This window comes from Sorex araneus, chromosome 3 (genome assembly GCF_027595985.1).
Source record: "Sorex araneus isolate mSorAra2 chromosome 3, mSorAra2.pri, whole genome shotgun sequence".
Classification (NCBI taxonomy): Eukaryota; Metazoa; Chordata; class Mammalia; order Eulipotyphla; family Soricidae; genus Sorex; species Sorex araneus.
In genome coordinates, this window is record NC_073304.1 from 86,967,253 (window position 1) to 86,989,480 (window position 22,228).

Genomic DNA, 22,228 nt, shown 5'->3' on the forward strand with positions numbered 1-22,228 from the left:
CATGGAACCCAACCACATAGATGCCCCCTATCCCTTCTTTGACCTCATGAACAGTCCCATCCGCCAGGTCCATCCTTCCCAGGTTGTGTGTGATGTGCGCAGGGATGCAGCACTCCCAGAGCAAGGAGCAGGGATTCCGGTGAGGGCTGGAGAAGTCATTGGAATGGGTCTGTGGCCCCTTTGCCGGGTCCAGCTGGGTGCCCCTGAGGTTAGGCTTCCTCTGCCAAACGCATTTCTGGAGGCTGAGTTTTAGGAGCAGCCATCTTTGATTCACTTTGATTCACAGTCCCTCTCACTGGGCCCAGAGTTGCAGGGTGAGACCTGGTGGTTGGGCCTATCCGCCACTGACAGACTTGGGACTTGCAGCCCTTGCTAGGCAGACAGCAGGTTTCCCTGCCAGTGATCACTTCAGTCCTGGATACCTGACAACAAAAGGGCTTGGGGCAGCTAAGGCCCCCACCCAAAGGCTGTCTGCAGCCCTGCACCAACCCCTGGCCATCTGCTCTACTGTGAGAAAATGCACAAGTGAATCCCCAGCCAGTCAGCTTAGGTCTCAGGAGCACCTCAGGAACCAGGGACTGTGCCCCTCATGGCTCATGGAGGCCTTGATGCGTGTGGCATGGTGAGGGTGTGGAAAATCGGGAAGTGCTCTTCTAACCCACCCCCAATAAGTCATCTTGACTCACTTCTTTTGGGTGTGGGGCCACTCAGGGCTTATACCTGGCTCTGAGCTCCGGGACCAATCCTAGCAGCGCTCAGGGGACCATATGTGGTGCTGAGGACCAAACCCAGGTTGGCTGTGTGCAAGACCTTTTCTAAACTGCTGTATTATTGCTCTGCCTTTCAGTGCATGGTACTGGCTGCAGCCCCTATCTCAGCACCCCCCAAACACTCACCTCCTCATTCCACAGTTTGCTGTCTTGAGTTTGCACAGCCTCTCATTATCACCGGGGAAGTCTGGACCAGATGTCAGAACATTTTGGGGGGGAGGTTCAGGGGCCACATCCAGCTGTGCTTCAGCCCTTTCAGCTACCTCTCCTGGCCCAGGAAAACTGCTGTCAACTACAAGCTACCCTACAACTATGAGGGCCACCCAGTGCTCAGTTTCTATAGCGTTCTTGGGTTTTCATTCTTTTGCTCAAAATAATAATTGTGAAGCGTAAGGCCTGCATTTAAGTTTTTTAAAAAAGTGGGGGAGGTAGTCCTGGTAGTTAGTGACATAGGCAAGTTTCTGAGTGCACAGTGCTGAGTGCACAGTTCCCTGCAGACAGGGTCAGAGAATAGACTTTGCAAGGTCCCTGGAAACCGTGGTTCTGAATATAGCTGGTCCTGGGCAGCAGTGGTGCAACAACTAGGAACTTGTTAGAATACTAATTCTTCTTTTTTCCCCCCCAATATTTTTTTTGCTTTTGCTTTTTGGGTCACACCGGTGATACTCAGGGGTTAGTCCTTGCTTTGCACTCAGAAATCACTCCTGGTGGTGCTCAGGGGACCATTTGGGATGCCAGTGACCAAACCTGGGTTGGCCATGTCATGTGCAAGGCAAATGCCCTGCCTGCTGTACTATCGCTCCGCCACCCCCCAATATATTTTCAACTCCAATTATGAAACAAAACAAGCCACTTATATTACTATACATTCTGTATTCACTAATACAAATTCCACTTCCTTATCTTTACAAAATCTGACTTCTCTAGACACTGTACTGCACTGTCGTCCCATCCTCTAGACAGGGAACATATATTATATTTATCTCTGGTTCTCCAAGTCTATTCATAACAAATCACATATTATTATTATTATTAATATTATTATTTGCCTTTTTGGGTTCCTGGCTCAGCACTCAGGAATTACTCCTGGTGGTGCTCAGGGGACCATGGGATGCTGTGGATACAACCCAGGTTGGCTGTACAAGGCAAATTCCCTTCCCACTGTCCCAAGGCTCTGGCCCCACAAATCACATATTACTGATTTAATAGAAATACTAATTCTCAGGACTGGAGAGATAGTATAGGAGGTAAAGCTAGTCTTGGTTTGATCCCTGGTAACAGATTGGTTTCCCCAAGCATTGCCAGGACTGATCCCTGAACACAGCCAGGAGTAAGCCCTGAGCACAGCCGGAGTAGCCCATGAGCATTGCCGGATGTAGCCTAACCCCCACCACCGCCTCCCACACCAATTCTTAGGTTTCACCCAGGTCTACTGAATCAGAAACAGGTGGTGTTTGTCATAAGTAAAGTTGAGAATTATTTTTGTTTGCAGATATAACCGTTGCTGAATAAGACTAATTATACAATTTTGTGCAGCTTTATTTATTGGGGGAGCAGGGCTCTCTGCTGAAAGTCACCTGAGTCACCTTAAAGGCCTATAAACACAACCAGGAGTTGCATACTGCAAACGACGCTCTGAAAAGCTTCAGTATTAGAATAAAGAATAGTCTAGGGCTGGAGAGAGTATAATGGGTAGGTGTTTGCCTTGCACAGGCCTGATCCGAGTTTAATCCCCGGCACCACCTGTGACGGTCCACCAAGCCTTGCCAGGCAGGAGTGATCCCTGAGCACAGAGCCAGTAGTATGCCCCAAGCACAGCCAGGTATGAACCCCCCACCCCTACCCTCAACTATAAATGAACAGTTCAACTCTCCCAACAGACAGAGCTGAATTGATGGACTGTCTGATGACCTCCTAGCCCCTTCTACTACTAATGAAGTTCTCAATATAACGGGTATTACAGGACAGGGCCATGGGCTAAATGTCTGTATCTGCCCCAATTAGGGGTGGGCATGGGGGCCGAGATGAGCCCATGAGGGGCCAATCCTGTGGGAATGGGATGACCTGCCATCAGGACTCGGAGAGCTTGCTGGGTTCCCTCAGACACATGAGGGGCCTGGGAGGACCCAGGAGCCAGGCTCTGTGGCAAACAGGCTGCCAGTTCTGTCCAGCAGCTCAGACCCCAGTCCCCAGGCTCGGCCCACCAACCCGGCCAAAGGGCCCGGAGGCACCGCCTACCTCTGGAGGGACGGAGTCTCCCAGTGGCTGTGGCTGTTTCTGAGCGCTGCCCTCATGGCACCCCTTGAAACCAAGCCCCATGTTTTTGTGGTCCCAGTTACCTCCACCCTGACTCCTGCACTCCTCCCACAGTGCTCCTGCTTCCCCGCCAGCTAACAGACCTCTCCCTCCAAGCCAATCTAGGACATTCCCAGGAGATAAAAAATCCTTTTAATGCCAACATCCAGCTACAATATTGAAATACTCTGCTGGGGCCACGAGTGGGAAGAGAGGGGAACTGAGTCCATCCCTTCCCCTGAGAGAAGGTAAGTATGTGTCACCTTCACTCCCAGCACAAACCCGAGGCCCCAGACCTGAGCCCCAGCTCTCAGGGTCTACGTTGGGGCAGGGGTGTCCAGAGCTCAGCCTGCTGCCAGAAAGACCAGCCTCTGTTCCGGGGCGTTCTGTCGCCTTGGACACACAGCCCCATCTGGGAAGGTGTCTGTGGGCGCATCCTGGGCACTGGGGCCATCACTTCACCCTGAGCAGCTCTCGGAGGCCTGTCCCACCTCGTTCTGGCCCGTCTCTGAGGTGAGGCTCTGAAGGTACTGCTGCCGTATGGGGGGCAGCTGCGAATAGAGCTCAAAGCCACTGGGGCAGGTGGAATTAGGGCACTTGTAGAGCAGAAGGTGCTGCCGGGGTGTCTGCAAAGAGAGAAGAAGGCCATGAAGTAGCAAGTGGAGACCTGCTGAGACCTGCTCAACCCCTAAGATACGGGGGCTAGGGGGGAGGAGTTGATCACTCCTGGCAGTGTTCGGGGAACCATATTCAGTGTGAGGGATCAAACCTGAGTGGGCCACGTGCGAGGTCCTCTATTCTCCTACCCTCCCCTTCAGCCGGCATCAGCCTAGTGCTCACCCTACCTCATCAGCCAGCAGCCTCGTTTTCTGCAGCATGCTCTTGCGGGCAGCCTTCACCTCATCCTAGGGACAGAACAGAGAGGAAGTGCGGGGCCACAGCTAGCCATGGCTAGCACCCGCTGCTGGCCAGGCAGCTCCATCTCAGGCTCCCCTCCACCCCCGGTCTATGGAGACTGACTTACCGAACTCTTGGGGTCCTGAGAGAAGATGAAGCTGTTGACATGAGCCACGGCCACGGTGTAGAGTATAGGGCACCAGCACGGCCGGAGTGCGCCCGTCACCAGGGCTCGGAAGTAGAGCTGCAGGAGGGCCAAGCTGTCCTCAGGGGGGCTGGTGTAGTTCTCCAGGGGCACAGGCAACTGGGATGGGGAAGGGACAAATGAGGAGGGTGCGCAGGAGAGGCCGGCCTCTGCCTGGACACTCATGCCTCTGTCCGGAGCCTCAGGGCGAAGGAGAGCGGCATAGCAGGGCTTGCAAATGTGCTTTCTAGACTTAGTCTTCTTAGTCTTTCCTGCTTCTTAGTCTTTGTAAAGTGAAAAATTGTAAATGCCCATGTTCAGTTGCTCAATATTTTCAAATCTCTAAAAAGTTCCTGTTCTGGCTGGGGAGATGGCTTGGAGGGCTGGAGCACTGGCTTTGGATGCAGGAGCTCAGCAGTGCAGGATCCGCCAAGCACCAGAGGCATGACCCCAGCCACCACCAAGCACCCACAGCCAAAAGCCAAAAGAAAAAAAAGTAAAGTTTATGCTTTTTCTAGAAATTACTGTTAGTTCCATGCAGAAATGACTATGAAAGAAACAAACTTTTTATATCATGATATTTATCACAGTCACTACTTTAAATAGCAAAAAAAAAAAAAAAAAGTCAGAAACAGCATTCATGCTCACCAAAGGGTTCTGATAACTTACATAATGAATCATTATTTTTTGGTTTTGCTTGGGGGCCACACTTAGCAGGGCCCGGGAGCTACTCCCAGCTCTGGGTCTGGGGGTTGCTCTTGGTGGTGTTCAGGGAACCAAGGGTTGCCACAACAACATGGGCCCCCTGCATGCAAAAATATGAGCTTAGCCTACCGCGCCCCTCTTTGGCTCTAGCACGGACTTTATATGATAATAATAATCAATATATAACAAAAATAAACTAGAAATACTTATTTCCTAGAATGACCAAACATATGAGAAATGTAATATTAAGTGAAGAAAACATTATGCAGGGATTCCATTCTATAAGCTATGTGTGTACTAAGAGAGAAAAAGTGCCAGAGATTATATACAGGATAAGGCACTTTCCTGGCACTGCATATGGTCCTCTGAGCACTGCCAGGGACCACTCTAGAGCACAGAGTCAGGAACAGGTCCTGAGCACCATTGAGTGTGGCCCAAACCCCCATCTATGACCAACACCTATTGTATGCCTGGGACTGTGCTCGACCCATTTCCTGGGTTCTCATCTCCTTACAGCCCCTAACACTTAAAAAAAATTAAATAAATAAATAAAGCCTCCAACAGGAAAGAAGGAACCCGAGGGAACCCAAGGCCAACCAAGGCAACTCTGCACTGTCCCTGCCAGCTCAGGTAAGGGGGTCCACACAAACCATTGGCAGCAGTACCTGTGACAGTGGCAGGCCCAGGGCTCTCAAGGCGCCCACGTGCTCGCCAAAGAGGGCGAGGCGCAAGGCGACATTGAACCGACGCTGCAGGGGAAGGAGGACCAGAGTCCCAAAGAGGTGATCCCCAAATGACACGGCCTCAAAGTGCTCGAGCAAGCTGGTATAGAGGTCAGGGAAAGATGCCAGGCCAGCAAGTGGGCAGTCCAGGTGGAGATTTGACAGGACTTCAGGCCGGCAGAGCTGAGCCACGAGGGCTGCCACCAGGCGTTGTATGGGGGCCTCCCGGAACAGCTCACTGTCCACCAGGAACACACACATGAGCCGTGCTAGGCGGGCGGCAGGAGGCACGGCCCAGAGGGCTCGAGGGCGCCAGCTCTCCAGGACGAGCACCCACTGCAGGGCCCGCTGGGCTGTGCCCACAGTGTCGGCAGGAGGGACTCCCAGGCGGGGGTCTGAGGCCTGGTGGTAGAGGTGAAGCAGGGGCAGGAAAGGCCAGTCGGTGGGCAGCAGCGGCTCCTTGGGCACTGGGAGTAACAAGCTGGGCACGTGCTGCAGTTGTCCACGGTGGAGGGCCTGGGAGGCCAGCAGGCTGGCTCTGGCCAGAGAGCAGTGGGCAAGGTAGCAGCTGCGGATGCTGGGGAGGTCCTGACAGGCCTGGGCAAGCAGGGCCCCGCGCCCAGCCCCAGGTTCCCGGCCACTCCCCAAGGAGAGCTGGTCGGAGAAGTCAGCCGCCTCCGGACCGCCTGATGCTCTTTCCCTGTAACAGAACCCAAAAGCCAAAAATGAGAGCTGGAATTAAAACACCCCGAAGAGCTCGCCAACTCTGCGGGCCTTCCCAGGGCCTCCCATCTTGCTCCTCCCTGAGTCCCCATAGCCTTCCAGGAGGTGTGTGTCCCCTTTAAGAGGACAGACACATGGGCTGGCCACCTGGGTATGATCTGCTCTCAGGTGAAGGACAAGCTGTGCAGGGAACGAGCACTCCACAGTTGTTAGCCATCAATCATGCTTTCGAGCTCAACATGTCTCCTTTTTTTAGGGGGAAGAGATTTGGGGCCACACCCCACAGTACCCAGGGGCTTTCCCCAGCTCAGTGCTTGGGGGTGGCTCCCAGCAGTGCTCTGGGGCGGGTTACGCGGTGCCAGGGATTCAAGTGAGGCCTCCTGCATGCAAGGCACATGCTCAGCCTGCGGAGCTCTCTGAGTCCCTGTCCTTAGTCACAAGGACAAACCCAAGTCTCCGAGAAATTCCCTCCTGTGGTGAGCCTTGGTCCCCACATACTGGGAGGAAACAGGTGCAGGGACAGGTCAGAGAAGGGCAATTCCTATTCCCTGGCGCCCAGCACAGCTGCTCTCAGCGCTATGCCCCAGGGACGCCAGCCCCGGGGCTCACGGGAGGAACTCGGGCCGGAACACGCAGCTCCGCAGCAGCTCGTGGGCGAGGTGCTCATTCCCGGGCAGCAGCCGGCTCAGCAGGGCCACGGCCAGACCGTGGAGGAGGGCAGCACTGGGTGCAGGCACCGTCTGGAATGCGGCCTGGGGACAGAACAGCAAGCGGTGACTGAGCTGAGGAGGTAAGAGGGGCCAGGCAGAGAGGCCCGAGGATGAGGAGGCAAGCAAAGGTGATGCACAGGCAGCACAGGGCACGGAAGCCCCACCTGGAGGACGGGCAGGGCAGCGGGTCCTGCCTGGTGGGAGGTCCTGCCAGCACAGGCTCTAAAAAAGCAGGATGGGGACAATCGGGGAGCACTGGGCTGCACACATGTATGGGGGTGTGTGTGCAGACAAAACAGGCCTACCACCTACCACGCGCTGGGCCAGGTTGAGCACCAAGTACTGTAGGTGGTATTCATGGCGCAGTGCCCATGCCGAGAAGGGGGTGAGCTGTGGGGCAGGCAAGGGGGCCACACACTGCCGGAAGTAGTCCTGGAGTCCGGGGGCGGTCAGCAGGGCAGCCAGCTGGAAAAGACGACGGTGTTCAGCTCTGAACCTGCAGGGCTCCCCGAACTCAGGGAAGCGGAGCCGGCAGACGAGGTCCTTCCCCCAGGGCATCTTCGGCTTCTCTCTGGTCCCTGCCATTGGCCCCGGGCTCACCTGGCCACACAGCCCCTTGTGGATGCGGGTCAGTGTACCGCAGAGGGCCAGGAGGGCCGTGAGGAACGGGAACGGTGAGGCGGAGCCCGGCAGGCTGAGGGGTGGGCAGCCTCCGGCGCAGCCCAGGGAGGGGAGGCTCGGGAGCATCTCAGGGCCCGGGGCACAGGACTGCGGGTTGCAGAGAGGGGAGCAGCACCTAGAGGCAGAAGGGAAAGGCTGAGGGGTCTCCAGCCCAAGCTGAGCTGTGCCTGGCTGAGTGGGCACAGCGCCCCACCTGCCACTGCCCACCAGGGATCCCTGAGTCCCTCCGAGTGGGCTTCTGTAGAGATGGAGCAGGGAGTCGGAGCTGGGTACCCCCACGGCTGCAAACAGTGTCCCCGCATACCGAAGGGCCTGGCACAGATTGCCCAGCGGGGCCTGGCACAGCAGGGGTAGCAGCAGCTCCTCCGAAAGGCGCTCTATGTCCTGAAGCCAATCGCCAGGGCACATGCTGGGCTGCAGGGCAAGGGGTGGGCTGGTGGTCAGGACACCCCTCCTCCCCGTCCCGGTGCCCTGGACCTGCCCAGAGGCTCCGTGAGGGAAGGCTTCTGCCTCTTGAGCTACCTGGAGGGAGAGAAGCCCCCCAGCCAAGGGGGCTTGGGGTCCCCAAAGAGGTAGGGCTACTGCAAAGGGTTCCTGGAAGTGCAGCTGGACACGGGGTGGAGAGGGGATAGGAAAGAAGGGAGCTCAGGAGATGAGGTGAGCTGGTGTGGGCGGGCAGATGCCATGCTCACCTGCTGGCTCCAGGCCTGGTAATAGGCGTCCAGGAAGAGCAGGCAGGCAGTGGGCACTGGGCCCAGTGCATGCCATGCATCAGGTCTGGGCAGCGAGTCCAAGGCCTGTCTGAGACATGGCTCCACCAGAGGCTGGAGCCCGCACACCTGCGTCCAGGGCAGTGAGGAAGGGGCAGTCGATGGGCTGCTCTCAGTGGTGTCATCCCTGCAGGGGTGCCGGAAGGGGTCCCATGAAGAGGGAGAGAGGAACATCCCTGCCTGGCCAACAGCTGCGGAGGGCACATCCCTCCGGGCGGGTCCAAGTGAGCAGCACCTACCTGCTGGGTTCGGGGGCACCGGAGGCCAGGGTCAGCTGGGTGAGGGCGGTGAGCAGAGAGGCGATGCGCTGCATGGTGGGGGGCCGTGGGGAGGCGAGCTGGCGTGGCACGGCCTGCAGGACCCGCACCAGGACGGGGTAGAGCTCCCTGGGAAGGCCACGGCGGCCGCTCAGTGTAGCAGACAGAGAGGCACAGGTTGGGGGGGGGGGGCACGGGGAACAGGAGGGCCCGAGCAGGCCACTTCCAGGGAACACCCAAGGGCGGAAGGTGGGGGCCAGCGGTCAGGGGCCTTTCATGGCTTCCCCTCAACAGGGCGCTGATTCCCCCCAGGAACCCCCAGGCTCACACAGAATGTTATCAGCCAAGAACCTCATCTCCCCTGATGTGGATTCCCACACCTGTCCGGCCCCCACCACCCGACTTCCACAAGCTGGAACCCCTTTGTCTGGGGCTTACTCCTGGCTCTGCACTCGGGGATCACTCTGGTGGGGCTCGGGAGTCCATGCGGGGTGCCAGGGGTCAAACCCGGCCAGCCGCATACAAGGCAGGTTCCTTAACCCCCTGCACAACCTCTCCGACCCCACGTTGGAAACTTGGCCAAGGCTGAGAGTTCTCAGCTTTGGCCAGAAGAGCAGAACCAAGCCGCCTCCCTCCAAGGGCCCCCTCACCTGTACAGGTCTCCGGCCTGACCGTAGGAGGCGGCTACTGCCCACAGCCGGAGGGCCTCGGTGCTTAGGGTTTCCGCCTCCTCCTGGGGTAGGGCCAGTTCCGGGGGCGCTTCAGCCAGAAAGCGGCACAGGCGGCTCCGGAGATCAAAACTGCTCAGCTAGCGGTGGGCAGAGAGTCTGGGGATCAGGGTCAGTGGGGAGGGCAGGGCACCCCTGCCCCTTCCTATCCCTCTGGTACACCGGGGCAGGGCGGGCACCATTCCTGCCCACCCTCCCACCTTCTGCCGCAGCACAGGTGCTCCATAGGAGTCTGCGGGATGGTGTGGGGCCCAGTGAGGGGCCTCTTGGGCCCAGCTGAGCCTTCCCAAGCAGGAGGTGCAGACAGAAAGAGGGGGCCATGGGGCTGGAGCCATAGCACAGCGGGTAGGGCGTTTGCCTTGCATGTGGCCGACCTGGGTTCGATTCCCAGCATCCCATATGATCCCCTGAGCACCACCAGGAGTAATTCCTGAGTGCAAAACTAGGAGTAACCCCTGTGCATTACCAGGTGTGACCCAAAAAGAAAAAAAAAAAAGAAAAGAAAGAGGGGGTCAGGAGATACAGAGGAGCCCCACCCAGCCTCCCAGGACTCGCATCCCTGGCTCTGCCCTGGGTCCTGCTCACCAGCCGTGCAGCGATGTTCCTGCCAGCCGCGGCCAGGACACGGAGAAGCTTCATGGCAGACGCACAGGGCACCTGGTGGAGACTGGGCGCAGGCCCAGCCTCCCTGGGGGCCCAGCTAGTGGGCAGGAATTCTCGCACCACGGTCTCGATCAACCGAGGGCACTCCAGGATCTGCAGGGCAGGGGGGTAGGAAGAGAGGAGTGGGGGGCTGAGGGGCCAGGCCAGGCTCCCGGCACTTGCCCACTCCCCAGCCCATCCTTCTCACCCTCGTGGCTGATTCCAGAGAATGCCGCGCCAGGCGAATGAGCACGGCCAGAATGTCGAGGACCACGGAGGGCGCTGGGCAGGTCACCTCCAGCACATAGCGCAGCCGGGGGAGCAGGTTGGTGGCCAGCAGCCCCTGTGGATAGATGTGATAAAGGCCCCCCGATGACCCCTCTGGCCCAACGTGTGCCTGGCCGAGGGCCATGCTGGCAGCCACCCCGGCACATCCCTCTACCTTGATGACGTCGTGCCGGGCCAGGTCAGATGGAGGCCGGGAACTCTCCTCTGGTGCCTTCTTTGTCTTTTCCACTGGTGGTTCTTCATCCTCATCCTCAGCATCCTGGTCCTCTTGGCTGGGCATCAGAGGGAACACTAGCGCTCCGTGGTACCAGGAGAAGGCACTGTCCAGGAGCTCCTGCCAGGGAGAGGAGTGAGATGGGGGGGTGGGGGGGGAGGAGATTGGGGAGAAGGCCAGGAAATGCACCCAGGAGAGGAGCAGAGATGCCCCCTCCAAGCCTGGCACAGCTAAGTGAGCTGGGCATGGTCTGAAGGGTGGACCTCTTTCTGTTTGGTTTTGGGCCAGAGCACCTGGTGTGGTGTTCCGGGCTTACTCCTGCTCTCTGCTCAGGGATCACTCCTGGCAGACTCAGGGGAATGTATGGGATACTCAGGATTGAACCAGGGTCAGCCCACGTGCAAGGTGAGCACCCTACCCATCATACTTTCTCTCTGGCCCGGGCTGGCCGTCTATGCTTTGCTAACCTCACCCAGCTAACGTCACCCTGCCCTCAGCCCCAAGGGCAGGCCCCATGGGAGCTAGGACCCCTTCCCTGTACCTCGTCTCCAGGAAACACCAGCAGAGCCCGGAGAGCACGAACAGCAGCGGCGATGACCCCGTCCACCCGGTCATCCAGGGAGAAGCGCAGCAGGAAAAGGAAGCCAGCGTCCAAAAGGAGGCGCAAGACACTGCCCACCAGGCGGTCCCCAAACTCACCGGCCTGGGCCTTAGGGACAAGAAGGGGAAACCTTTGCTGATGATGCTAAAGTCACGGGCTCGGCTTAAGCCCTTCACTCGCCCCCGTGGCACCCCAGGAGTTCCCAGTTCCCATAGGACCCCGGGTGCGCATGTTGGGGCGGGGGGACAGGGACACGCAGAGCCCACCAGACCCACTCACCCTGCTGATGACCTGGGCCAGCACGAGCAGCGCCAGGGCTCTCTGCTGGGGCACTTGGCTGCGCGTCAGGTGGAAGAGCTCCTGCAGGGAGTACCCCGCTCTCTGTGCGGGGCCAAGACGTCAGAGGCTCCCAGTCACAGGGCCACGCCCCCCAGCAGACACACCGAGCAAGCCCCGTGCCTGCAGCTGAGAGTACAAGGTGCCTGTTCACCCCCAACCCTCGGACAGGTGCAGACCAGGCTTGCACACGAGTGCCACGGCAGCCGGTGTGTTGTCTACAAACAAGCTGGGGGTAGTCTAGGGAAGCCATGTGGTCTCGGGGTGGGAGATCTGGCGGCTGGCCTGGAGCACAAGGAAAGGTGTTCCGGGAGCCTCAGAAAGAGACGGAGGGTGGGGGAACCTGGGGCACTGAGGTGTGAGCTCAGCAGGAACTGATGGTGCAGGACTGAGGGGCCCAGGCCCTACCCAATGCCAAGAGGAACATGTGTGAGGGCTGGTGTGATCTGGCAGGGTGCACTCTCAGCAGGATGGAGGTGAGAATGGCAGGGCGCAGAGGGCAGAGGACAGGAAGGCGGGGAGTCTCTCATCTAGGAGATACTGTGGGAAGGGACCAACAGAGAAGGGGCAGATTCTGGTGCTGGACTAGAAGGCAGGGGCCAGGAAGGAGAAAGGTGTTCCCTCACACTCTAAGTACTGGCAAAGCCAGACAGGGTGTCCAGGACATGCCGGCAAAGCAGTACTGAGAGCTGTCCGGACTCACCTCCGCCTCCTCCCCGTGGTGATGCAGGCCCAGGTGGGTGGGAAGGTCAGCATCGGGGGCCAGCAGCTCTCCCTGGAGGTTGAACCGGGCCTGCATGCGCTAGAGGGAGAAAAAGCGAGAGGAGCACGGTGGACTGGCATCCACCACCTTTGCCTCTGTGGGGGCCAGCAGAGAGGGCGGGTGAGCCCCAGGAGACGGGCTGAGAAGGGCCTGTGTGCCAGCCCCATCCCCACCCCTGGCACAGGCTCACCTCCTGGGTCCGCTGCCGCCGGAGTGGGGGCAGGTCCTGGGTCCAGTGCAGCTTGTCTAGCTCCACTGTGTCCATGTGCAGCCACTCCTTGTGGGGGGCCACGGGCAGTGCAGGAACTGCGGGGATGCGATAGTTATTTCCTTGGGACTCACTGGCCCGCCGTGTCGAGATGCCATCATCTCCCACCGCGGCTCCAGCCTCCTTCCCCTAAGGACCCAGCAGCCTCTGCCTCCATCTCTGGCCTGGGCGGTGGCACCAGAGAAGTGGGTGAATGTCTGAGAGGGCAGAACACAGCCATCGGCTCCAGCCTCTTGCTGACCCCGAGGATTATTGGGAGGAAGAAGGAAGAGAAAGTGAGAGGAGGAAGAGAGAACCCTGTACCGTGGAGAAAACGTTCTGTTCTCCAGCACCGACTCTAAAGGAGTGGGTTGGTAGGGACGCCCCGACACCTCTCCCCCCTCATCCTCCACCGCGACTCTTGTCCACAGCACGACTGCTGCAAACCCACGGGGACAGGAGGGCCCTGGGGCTCGGAATCCCATTTCATCTTTGGTGAAGCACTAATCCAATAATCTGGTCCTGGGAAATCACTTTGCCTACTGGCCTGCCTGCTGGGGGCTGGCATGTTCCTAAGACCCAGAGCCTTCCTCTCCCCTCCTCCCCGCAATGCTGAGGGCAGAGGCAGAAGGAACTGTGGGATGGAAGGAGCTGAAGCTGAATCAGTTCCTGGAGGGTTGAGGGGGTGCGGGGAGATGGAGGGGGAGTTGGGGGGGATTTGGGGGCAGGGTGCTCAGATGTCAGAGCAGGTAGTCACAAGACCAACTCCTGTGAATACAGACAGCAGGAGAGATGGCCCCTGTCCCAGCTGGCAAGGCCCAGGAGAGCGATGCTTCCACTTCCCTCTCCCCACGTTCTGCATCACACTCAAGCAGTGTGAAGACCATGAGGTACTGGGGATGAAACTCGGGGTTCCCCCATTCGGTGCACGTACTCTAGCGGGGACCCCTTCCCTCTCCTGCTCCCGAGATGATCCCCTTTGCCCAACCTGGGGTGCTTGGCTGCAGTTCCTCTTCTCTCCTGGGCTCCGTGGCAGAAGCCGGCATGACAGGATCTTCCACAGTGACTGTGGCTGAGGCTCCTTCCAGCCTCTGCTCCTCCCGGGCCTTCTCGCCTGCTTGCTCCTTGGGGCAGCTACGAGACCTCAGGAAGGCGACCAGGCTGGGATCTAGAGTGCGCAGAGGGGAGAATGGGCCTCACAGAGGCCTAAGACTGCCATGTCCCACCAGTCTGGCCTGTGTGTGAGCTCAGAGGCATGACTGGTGGTGGGACAAATGCACAAATGCTGGCAGGGATCAGAGAGAAGGTGTTCTGGGTGCGACTCCTCCTACTTTCCGCTGACTGTATTTATACACAAATCTCTAAGAACTGAATAGCTGCTGTGTTCTTGCTCTGTGCTTGATACACGGTCTGAAGCAAGACAGACTTGGTGCCACGGTTTTGGCAAGCAGAAAGGAGGGAGGGGAGATCTGGAGTGGGATCAGACAACGGGGAATCCAGAGCTGTAATAGGAGGGACGGGATGGGGGCAGCACGACACACACAGCTCACGGCAGGGTCTGGGAATTGAGCCGACCTGGGTTTGCATGTCACCTGCAGCCCTGGCCAGCTCTGTAAGCAGGGGAGAATTCCTCAGCCTTTGTCCTTAAGCCAGTGAGGTTGGCACACGACAGAAACAGTGTGAGGACAGAATGAAAGCACATAGCAGAGACCCAGGCCCATGTGGGTAGGCACAACAAGCCCCCGTCTGTGTCTCTGTGGGCAAGAGTGGCACCCCCATGCCATGTGGTGCCCATACCAAGCTGTGCCAGCAAGCGCTTCTGCTCCTGCAGGATCTCCTCGGGTGCCATGGCTTGGAGCCGGGCTACATTCTCCTCGTGGATGGTCCGGGCCTCCTGCTCAGCCTCCTGGCCCCGAAGCCCCGTGCCTGTGACCAGGTGGGGTCCTTGGAAGTTGGGGCTGCCTCCTGGAAGTGGGCAGCCCTGCTCGCCTGAAGGTGTTTCTTCGCAGGTCACAGCACCTGGAAGAGGTATCAGGTCAATTCCTGGCCTCGGCTCTCCCCTCTCTAATCCCACTGGCCCTGGAGGCCCAGAGCGCTCCCAGCCAAGGAAGCCCAGGAGCCCTGGGCTATCTTGGGGGCCCTTTCCACACAGCTGTCCCCTGAGAGGGTGCCTGTGTTCCGTCGAGGCGGCGGGTGGTTAGCAGTAAGGAAACCTGGTACCATCCTGACTTCAGACTTTGAGGGGGTCTCCAGCCTCTTCCTTTCTCCCTGCACCAAGACCCAGATGTGGATCCCACCTCCCAGACCCACACTCTGAGTGGGGACCCGGGACACTGTTCTCTTCAGAGCGCTCAGATACTCATTCTACCGGAGACCCAAAGGTGATTCTGGATGCCCCCTATTTCGGGATCACCCTCATCTGTCCCAACATGGGGTGTGCTTTTACCTGTGGACTCCCACTTCCCTCTCAGATTTCCCAGAGAGCATGACTTGATACCCCCTAACCCCCGCCAACACACACACACTGTGATTTTGTGTTTATGGCTGTATGTGTGACTCTGTGATTGTGTGTGTTGTACTAAAAGGAAGACCCATTTGTGTCCGCTCACCCTGTGGTGGGTGCAAGGTGGAATTTGCATCTCTTGGGGTCAGCGAAATGGCTTCAGATGCTCTCCTGGCTGCAATTTCCTGAGCAAAGATGCTCCTCTTACCAGATGTTGTTGGCTTCCCCTGGGAGGACAGAAAACTCAAGTTGACCATTCTCTTCCCAACCTATTTATAGCAAAGTCACTGAAACAAAGAAATAAAGGGTCTTTCTTTCGGGCCAAGGAGATAGTTCTGTGGGTAGGGCATTTGCCTTGCACACAACTGACCCAGGTCCAATTCCTGCACCACTTAGGATCCCTGAGCTCAGTCAGGAGTGATCCCTGAGCACAGAGCCAGGAGCAAACTCAAAAATAAAAACAAAAAACAAAAAAAACCCAAATCTGTGGCCAAAGAGACAGGACAGTGGACAGGGCGCTTGCCTTGCATACTGCAGACTCGGGTTCAATCCCCGGCACTTGGTATGGACCCTGAGCCAGCTACGAACAATCCCTGAGCTCAGAGCCAGAAGTAAGCACTGACCATCACTGGGTGTGACACAGAGACAAAGCAGAACAAAACAACAACAAGGACTGTTATGAGTTCAAAGCGTGGGTGCATTTGGTGGCTGAGAACTGCCTCCCCAGGCCGACAGATGATGATGGGTGAGAGGAACAGAAGGAACAGGGCCACAGGCTAATTGGTAATCAGTGATCCCACAGGCTGGTTGGTAATAAGGGACTGTTATTCTCCCCTGCAGTGTAGTTATATAGAAACTGGGGCTGGAGCAATAGTATAGGAGATAGGGAGTTTGCCTTGCATGCAGCCGATGTGGGTCCTATTCCCAGCATCCCATATGGTCCCCTGAGCACCATCACAGGAGTAATTCCTGAGTGCAGAGCCAGGAGTAACCCCTGTGCCTTGCAGGGTGTGACCCAAAAGGCAAAAAAAAAAAAAAAGAAGAAGAAGAAGAAGAAATTGTGCAGGTGGTTGAACATTATCATAACAATAAACACATATAAAGCCCTTCTTTCAAGGGAAGTTCTTCTAGGACATTAACTCTAGGACAAAATCTCATCTGGAGATTCAACACTCTAGATTACTAGGAGATTGGCTCAAGGGCAGGATTCCATCTATGGGCATATTGCTTTCTCCTTTCCTTAGCTAGTCATCCATTTAAATTTTAATCCAATCATATTAAATTTACTTCTTAATGATATTTCTAGCCAGTTTACATGGACACAGTAAGAGATATATTAAGCTTAAAGGGTGGGTCTTCCTGGGGACATCTCGCTATACATCCCAGACTAGTCCTTAGGCCAGGTTAGTCTTTTCTAACCCCAGCAGGGTCCTTATTCCAGTTACTTCTTTTTGGGTCATAACAAGAGTCTGTTCCATGACCATATACTTCTCATGGGACTTAGCCTGTCCCTTTTCAACGCCAGAGTAGCTTTCAGCTTGCCCTGGGTCCATCTAACTCCCTCACCAAGACTCTCCTTTTGGGGGTGTTAGGAAGTAAGGGCAACTGAGGCATAAGTCAAGTAAAGATGATGGATGCCCAGGAGTAAATATTATTTGGAGTCAATTAATTCCCATGTTACAAAAGCATAGCATCAACTGTCTTCCTGTGTCTATACAAAAAGGACATTGCTAAACTATGCAAAGGACATAGAGGAAAGAGAAAAGCAATATAGGATTAGGAATTGGGTGTGCTTTGGAAGCACTGTGGTAGGAGTAACTCAATAAACCTAAGCTCCCTGCTGGAAGAGCAAGGACAAACCAATGTTATCCAACACTTTGCTCAGTGTCCAGGAATCACTAGCTGCCCTCTGGAAATGTAGAGAGTATAAGCCTGACAGGCTGGGAAGGGGTTTCTGGTTCTTCTATTAGATGGGTTGCACCGAACAAAATAGCCACCTTGTTGGGCATACACAATTTCCTCATGTGAAAAGTGGGCCTGGCTGTAACAGAAGTAGATGAAGTGTATGTGCTGCTCCCTAGGACCACCGGTCTGATGAGGACGTGCTATGAGACCTACCGGCTGCTTCCTAAGTCTCACCTGCCTCCCCTGTGATCGATGGAACACAGGAGGGAAAGCCACACTGCTAGGCACAGGCAGATTCACGGCCACTGAACTTGTGTCTCGTTCCTGCAGCCGCAAAGCACAAGATAGTGAGGATGGAGGCGTCCCCAGGCTGGCCCCTCCCCACTCCAGGCCCCCTGTCCCAGGCAAACACGGCCTTACACCAGGGGACATCAACCCACTTTGCTTCTTGCAAGGGGCCTGGTGACGGAAACATGCCCCCAATCTGACTGCTGGGGGATCAAGTCCCACCTGAGTTGCCCCCTGCTCACCCCCCACCCAACAGCCCTGCAGCCTTGGATGCCCACTCAGCCCACTCAGCCAGGTGCAACGCACAATAATCTTGGTCAAGACAGCAGTGATGTGCTGATCGTGCCTGTTCAGCCTCTCCTCAGGGTCTTCGAGGACAGGCGGGGGCCCCGTGGCACTGGGCCTGGCTCTCTTTGCAGGAGCAGGTACCAAAGCTGGAGGCATATCAGGGAGATCTGAGAGAGGAAAGCAGCCATGAGAATTTTATCCCTGATCTAGAGGAGACAGAGACATGGGAAGGGGGAGGCCTGGGAAAGAGAGGCGGTCACAGGGGGTCTGGCCCAGACTCTGTCACCTTGGGCAGGAATTTTGTTTGTTTGTTTGTTTGTTTTTGGGGGGTGGCCACACCTGGCTCTGCACTCAGGAATTACTTCTAGCAGTGCTTAGGGGACCATACTGGATGGCAGGGATTGAACCCAGGTTGGCTATGTGCAAGGTAAGCACCCTACCCACTGTGCTATCTCTCTGGTCCCTGTGGCCAGGATATTTAAGCACTTAGAGCTGCCAACTATCCAAAACGAGGAGAGGGCTGCAGCATCTAGAAACACAGCAGGCCTGGAGGACCTAAGGCTACCCTTCTGCCCAGCCTCACCTTCACGGCCACTCACCGTCCAGCATCACCACATCCCGAGCAAGTGCATCTCCCCGGCCCCGGCTTCCTTTGTGCACCAACTGCACCGCCGGGGCTGTGCCAGCCGCCAGGAACTGCCTCTGGAAGCGCAGCAGGTCCTCCTCAGCCTCGCCTGGCTTTGGCCTTGCTAGCATCTTGACGCTTTGTCTGCCTCCCCCGGGGGACTCTTGCTGGCACTGCTCCGCTGTGGGGGTGTCCTCTCGTTTGCCCCTGAAAGCAACAGAGATGATGAGCCTCTTCACTTGGTTCTTATTACTGTTCACCAGAGACTCCTCTTCCGTCTCTTCACAGCGCTCAAGCCTCCTCGGTCATACCTTATTATCATCCCTTCCTATTTAGCCCTCCCTGATGTCCTAGCAACAATATTTACTGCCAACTCAGGTTGCTCATAATCTGTGCGTGGTAATACTCTCAGAAAAATCAGAGGGGAGCTAAGGGAAATGCCATCAGGGACAGGCAGATAAATGTGTCGTAACAGCATGCGATGGTTCTCCATCAAGCTGGGGAAAAAACATACCTGGTCTAAGGATATTCAAATTATTAAAAAACCAAGGGCTAGGGGCTGGAGTGATAGCACAGTGGGTAGGGCGTTTGCCTTGCATGCAGCCAACCCAGGTCTGATTCCCAGCTTCCCATATGGTTCCCGAGCACCATCAGGAGTAACTTCTGAGTGCATGAGCCAGGAGTAATTCCTGTGCATCACTGGGTGTGACCCCCCCCAAAAAACCTAAAAAAACAAAAATAACAGATTGTGTGTTATACAATAAAACAAAAATAGCGAGAAGGGTGTTTGCCTTGCATGAGGTAACTTGGGTTCGTTCCCTGGTACGCCATATGATTGCTTGAGTACCGCCAGGAGTAATTCCTGAGTACAGAGCTAAAAGCAGGCCTGGAGCACCACCAGGTGTGGTTCGAAAACCAGGGCAAAAAAATAATATATCTGATAAGACCTACACAAGACTATATAAAGAAATAATTAGATAATAAAATAGCAACTATTCCAACTGAAAAATGGGCAGACAAGGCTAGGATATAACTCAGTAAGAGAAAGACAGAAGGGGTGTGGAGAAAGGGAGAGAGAAGGGGAGATCAGGGACAGAGGGATAGCGATCTGGTTGTGCACACAGAGCCAGTGAGTAGTTAAAGGTGTGAAGTACATGCCTGCCTGGCTTGTGGAGACCAAGTTCAACCCCTGGCCTTACATGGTCCCCTGAGTACCAATGGTTGCAGCCGTGATGGTCCCTAGCTAAGCCTGAGAAGTACCATATCACCAGGCCTAAGCACTGAACCAGCATATGACTGGGAGAGACCCTTGACCTGAGCACTGCTTATGAGGTTGTAGGACTGAATGAATAATAGGCAGAGAATTTTATTTATGGTTTTTTTGGGGGGCAATACCAGGATTTTGTTTTGGGGTCACACTTGATGGCCTTCAGGGGCTATTCCTGGTTCAGGGCTTGTTGTTGGCAGTGCTCAGGAGACCAGAGGGTCTGGGGGTGGAACCCAGATTTTTATATATAAAGCATATGCTCAGTCCACTGAGCTCTCTCTGACCCTGGGCAGAGGATTTAAATAAATATTTTAGAAAGGAAAATATGTGAATGAATAGCAAGCACATGAAAAAACGTTCAATTTCACAAATCATTGGGAAAATGCAAATGAAATCATAATAAGATAACATTCTATACTCAATAGGAAGATTCTAATCAAAGGGGATAAAAAAGAAAAAATAACAATGTTGGGGCTGGAGCAATAGCATAGCGGGTAGGGCATTTGCCTTGCAGGCAGCCGAGCCTGGTTCGATTCCCAGCATCCATAGGGTCCCCTGAGCACCGCCAGGGGTGATTCCTGAGTGCAGAGACAGGAGTAACACCTGTGCATCGCCAGGTGTGACCCAAAAGGCAAAAAAAATTCTTTTAATTAAAAAAATAACAATCTTGGGCTGGAGCAACAGCACAGCGGGTAGGGCGTTTGCCTTGCATGCGGCCGACCCGGGTTCGATTCCCAGCATCCCATATGGTCCCCCGAGCCCCGCCAGGAGTAATTCCTGAGTGCATGAGCCAGGAGTAACCCCTGTGCATTGCCGGGTGTGACCCAAAAACAAAACAAAAAATAAATAAATAACAATCTTGGCAACGACGTGAGGAAATTGGCACACTTCATATGGTTTCGTGTGGAAGCATAAAATGGTATAACTATAGTGAAAAGTAATGTGGCTACTTGGGCAAAAGTGAAATAGTTACCAATGACAATGGTTCAGTAATTGTATTCCTAGGTATAAAGCCAAACAAAACTGGAAACATATTTACAAAATGCAATGTATAACAGGGGCCAGAAGAAGGTTAAAGAAGCTAGAGCACATGCCTTGCATGCCTGAATCCCTTTGTCTGGTCCTCAGCACCCTTACCAAGCAATAGCCGCTATGGAAGTCAAAAAGGAAAAAAGGTACACAGGGCCAGAGACAGAACACCGGGTAAGGCACTTGCCTTATACCTGGAAGACCTGGGTTAGACCCCTGGCATCCCTTATGGTCCTCTTCATCATAAGAGGAAGTAATTCTGAGTGCAGGGTAGGGGGTAATCCCTAAGCATCACTGGGTGTGGCCCCAAAATAAAATAAGCAAAAGGAGGTGCACAAATGCTTCTGGCATTCTAGCATATTATACCGTAGTATTCATTCACAACAGCCAGCAACAAGGAACAAGTCAAATCCTAATCAACAGATGAATGTGATAAACTGTGAATGTGTGGTTAACAAAAGGTTTTATTTATTTATTTATTTTTACATTTTGGGTCACACCTGGCGATGCTCAGAGGTTCCTCCTGGCTCTGCACTCAGGAATCACTCCTGGCGGTGATGGGGGACCATATGGGATGCTGGGAATCGAACCTGGGTTCGCCGCATGCATGGCAAACGCTCTACCCGCTGTGCAATCGCTCCAGCCCCAAAAGGTTTTATTTCTATACAACGGAATTCTATTCATCGATAAAACCATAGAATAGTGGGGCTGGACCATGCACAGTGCCTTGTAAAGTCTTAAGAAAGGAAAGCAATCATTTCAATCCCAAGTAAAGTCTTCAGTACATTTCCCCCCACAAACTCCACAGCAGATTTGTTCGGTCCCAGCCCGCGCTAGAAACGATAAACAAGTTGAATAAGGACGGTCCCACCTCCTGGTGGGTAATTTGTAGCGAAGTAGCGCTAACCCGGTCTTCTCCCGAGGCCCCTGGGGAATCTCCGGCGCTCTCCCTTTGCAGCCTATGCTCCAGGACGCGGATCCTACAGTAGGATCTGCTCGGATCCGCCCAGGAGCTCCAGGACCACCCGCTTCAGCAAAGAGGCATCACCCAGACTCAGTCTACGCCCTCCCGGGACGGAGAGCCGAGCCCGACACCTCCGCACCGAAGAAGCTGCGGCTGCTCCCGGGCAAACGGGCCACTCGGGCAGCCTCCGCCCGAGGACCAGGCTGCCCTGCACCTCTGCTTTGCGCCCGGATCTCCCGAAAACGGTGCTCCAAGATTAGCGTTCACTCGCTCGAGGCCCTCCTGGGCGCCGCCATCTTTCCGCGCAAAGGCCCGCCCTTCCGCCGCCGCCTTCGCCTTCCAAGTTCCGCCCCGCAGCTTAGTCCCGCCTCCGCCGGGGCTGGCTCCACCCACTCCAGTTCGGCGGCGCTGGCTCCCGAGGGCGCGAGTCGGACCCCAGCGTTCGGTGTGTTTAGTGCTCACACCGAGAACCGCACAGCCTCAGAGAGACGGCCGGCACAGGTCTTTCTACACTGGCAACACCGTGCCAGAGGTCTGTAAATGTCCTTCTACACTCAGCAGCCCGGATAGCCGCGTCCCAGGACCCAGTAGCACTCAAGCCCACGCAAAGCACACGGAAACCACCAAGGTGACTTTCCCAATGTGTTTTTGGGCGGCCGTGATAAAGGAAACGCGAGATCCGAGGAAAGATGTGCTGCTGGAATAGTGATGGAGAGAAAGAAGAAAACTTGCCCCATTGCCTGCAATTTAATCCCCTTTTAGATCATCCTTTCTTCCTTCACAATCAGTCTCTCTAGACTAGGGGTGTGGCTCAGCGTCAAATGCT

At 55.6% G+C, this 22,228-nt stretch overlaps 1 protein-coding gene across 2 annotated transcripts; it reads right to left on the reverse strand.

Annotated features, from left to right (window-relative positions):
* Positions 1 to 3,199: 3,199 nt before the first annotated feature.
* Positions 3,200 to 21,712, reverse strand: RPAP1 (RNA polymerase II associated protein 1). Of its 2 annotated transcripts, none has more exons than XM_055132972.1 (25): positions 21,542 to 21,712; positions 18,117 to 18,349; positions 17,536 to 17,684; positions 17,176 to 17,265; positions 15,143 to 15,263; positions 14,331 to 14,552; positions 13,522 to 13,701; positions 12,477 to 12,592; positions 12,227 to 12,325; positions 11,467 to 11,568; positions 11,128 to 11,295; positions 10,527 to 10,706; positions 10,293 to 10,427; positions 10,028 to 10,198; positions 9,365 to 9,522; positions 8,697 to 8,843; positions 8,380 to 8,584; positions 7,992 to 8,101; positions 7,607 to 7,802; positions 7,319 to 7,471; positions 6,906 to 7,048; positions 5,517 to 6,273; positions 4,090 to 4,266; positions 3,911 to 3,970; positions 3,200 to 3,691 (listed from the first exon to the last, which is right to left on the reverse strand). In XM_055132972.1, the coding sequence occupies exons 2-25, from the start codon at positions 18,271 to 18,273 to the stop codon at positions 3,524 to 3,526; spliced, it is 4,164 nt and encodes a 1,387-aa protein (XP_054988947.1). In that variant the 5' UTR covers positions 18,274 to 18,349; positions 21,542 to 21,712; the 3' UTR covers positions 3,200 to 3,523. The 2 variants fall into 2 exon arrangements, with proteins under 2 accessions (XP_054988947.1, XP_004609834.2); XM_004609777.2 differs by having other exon boundaries at positions 21,310 to 21,712.
* Positions 21,713 to 22,228: the final 516 nt, after the last annotated feature.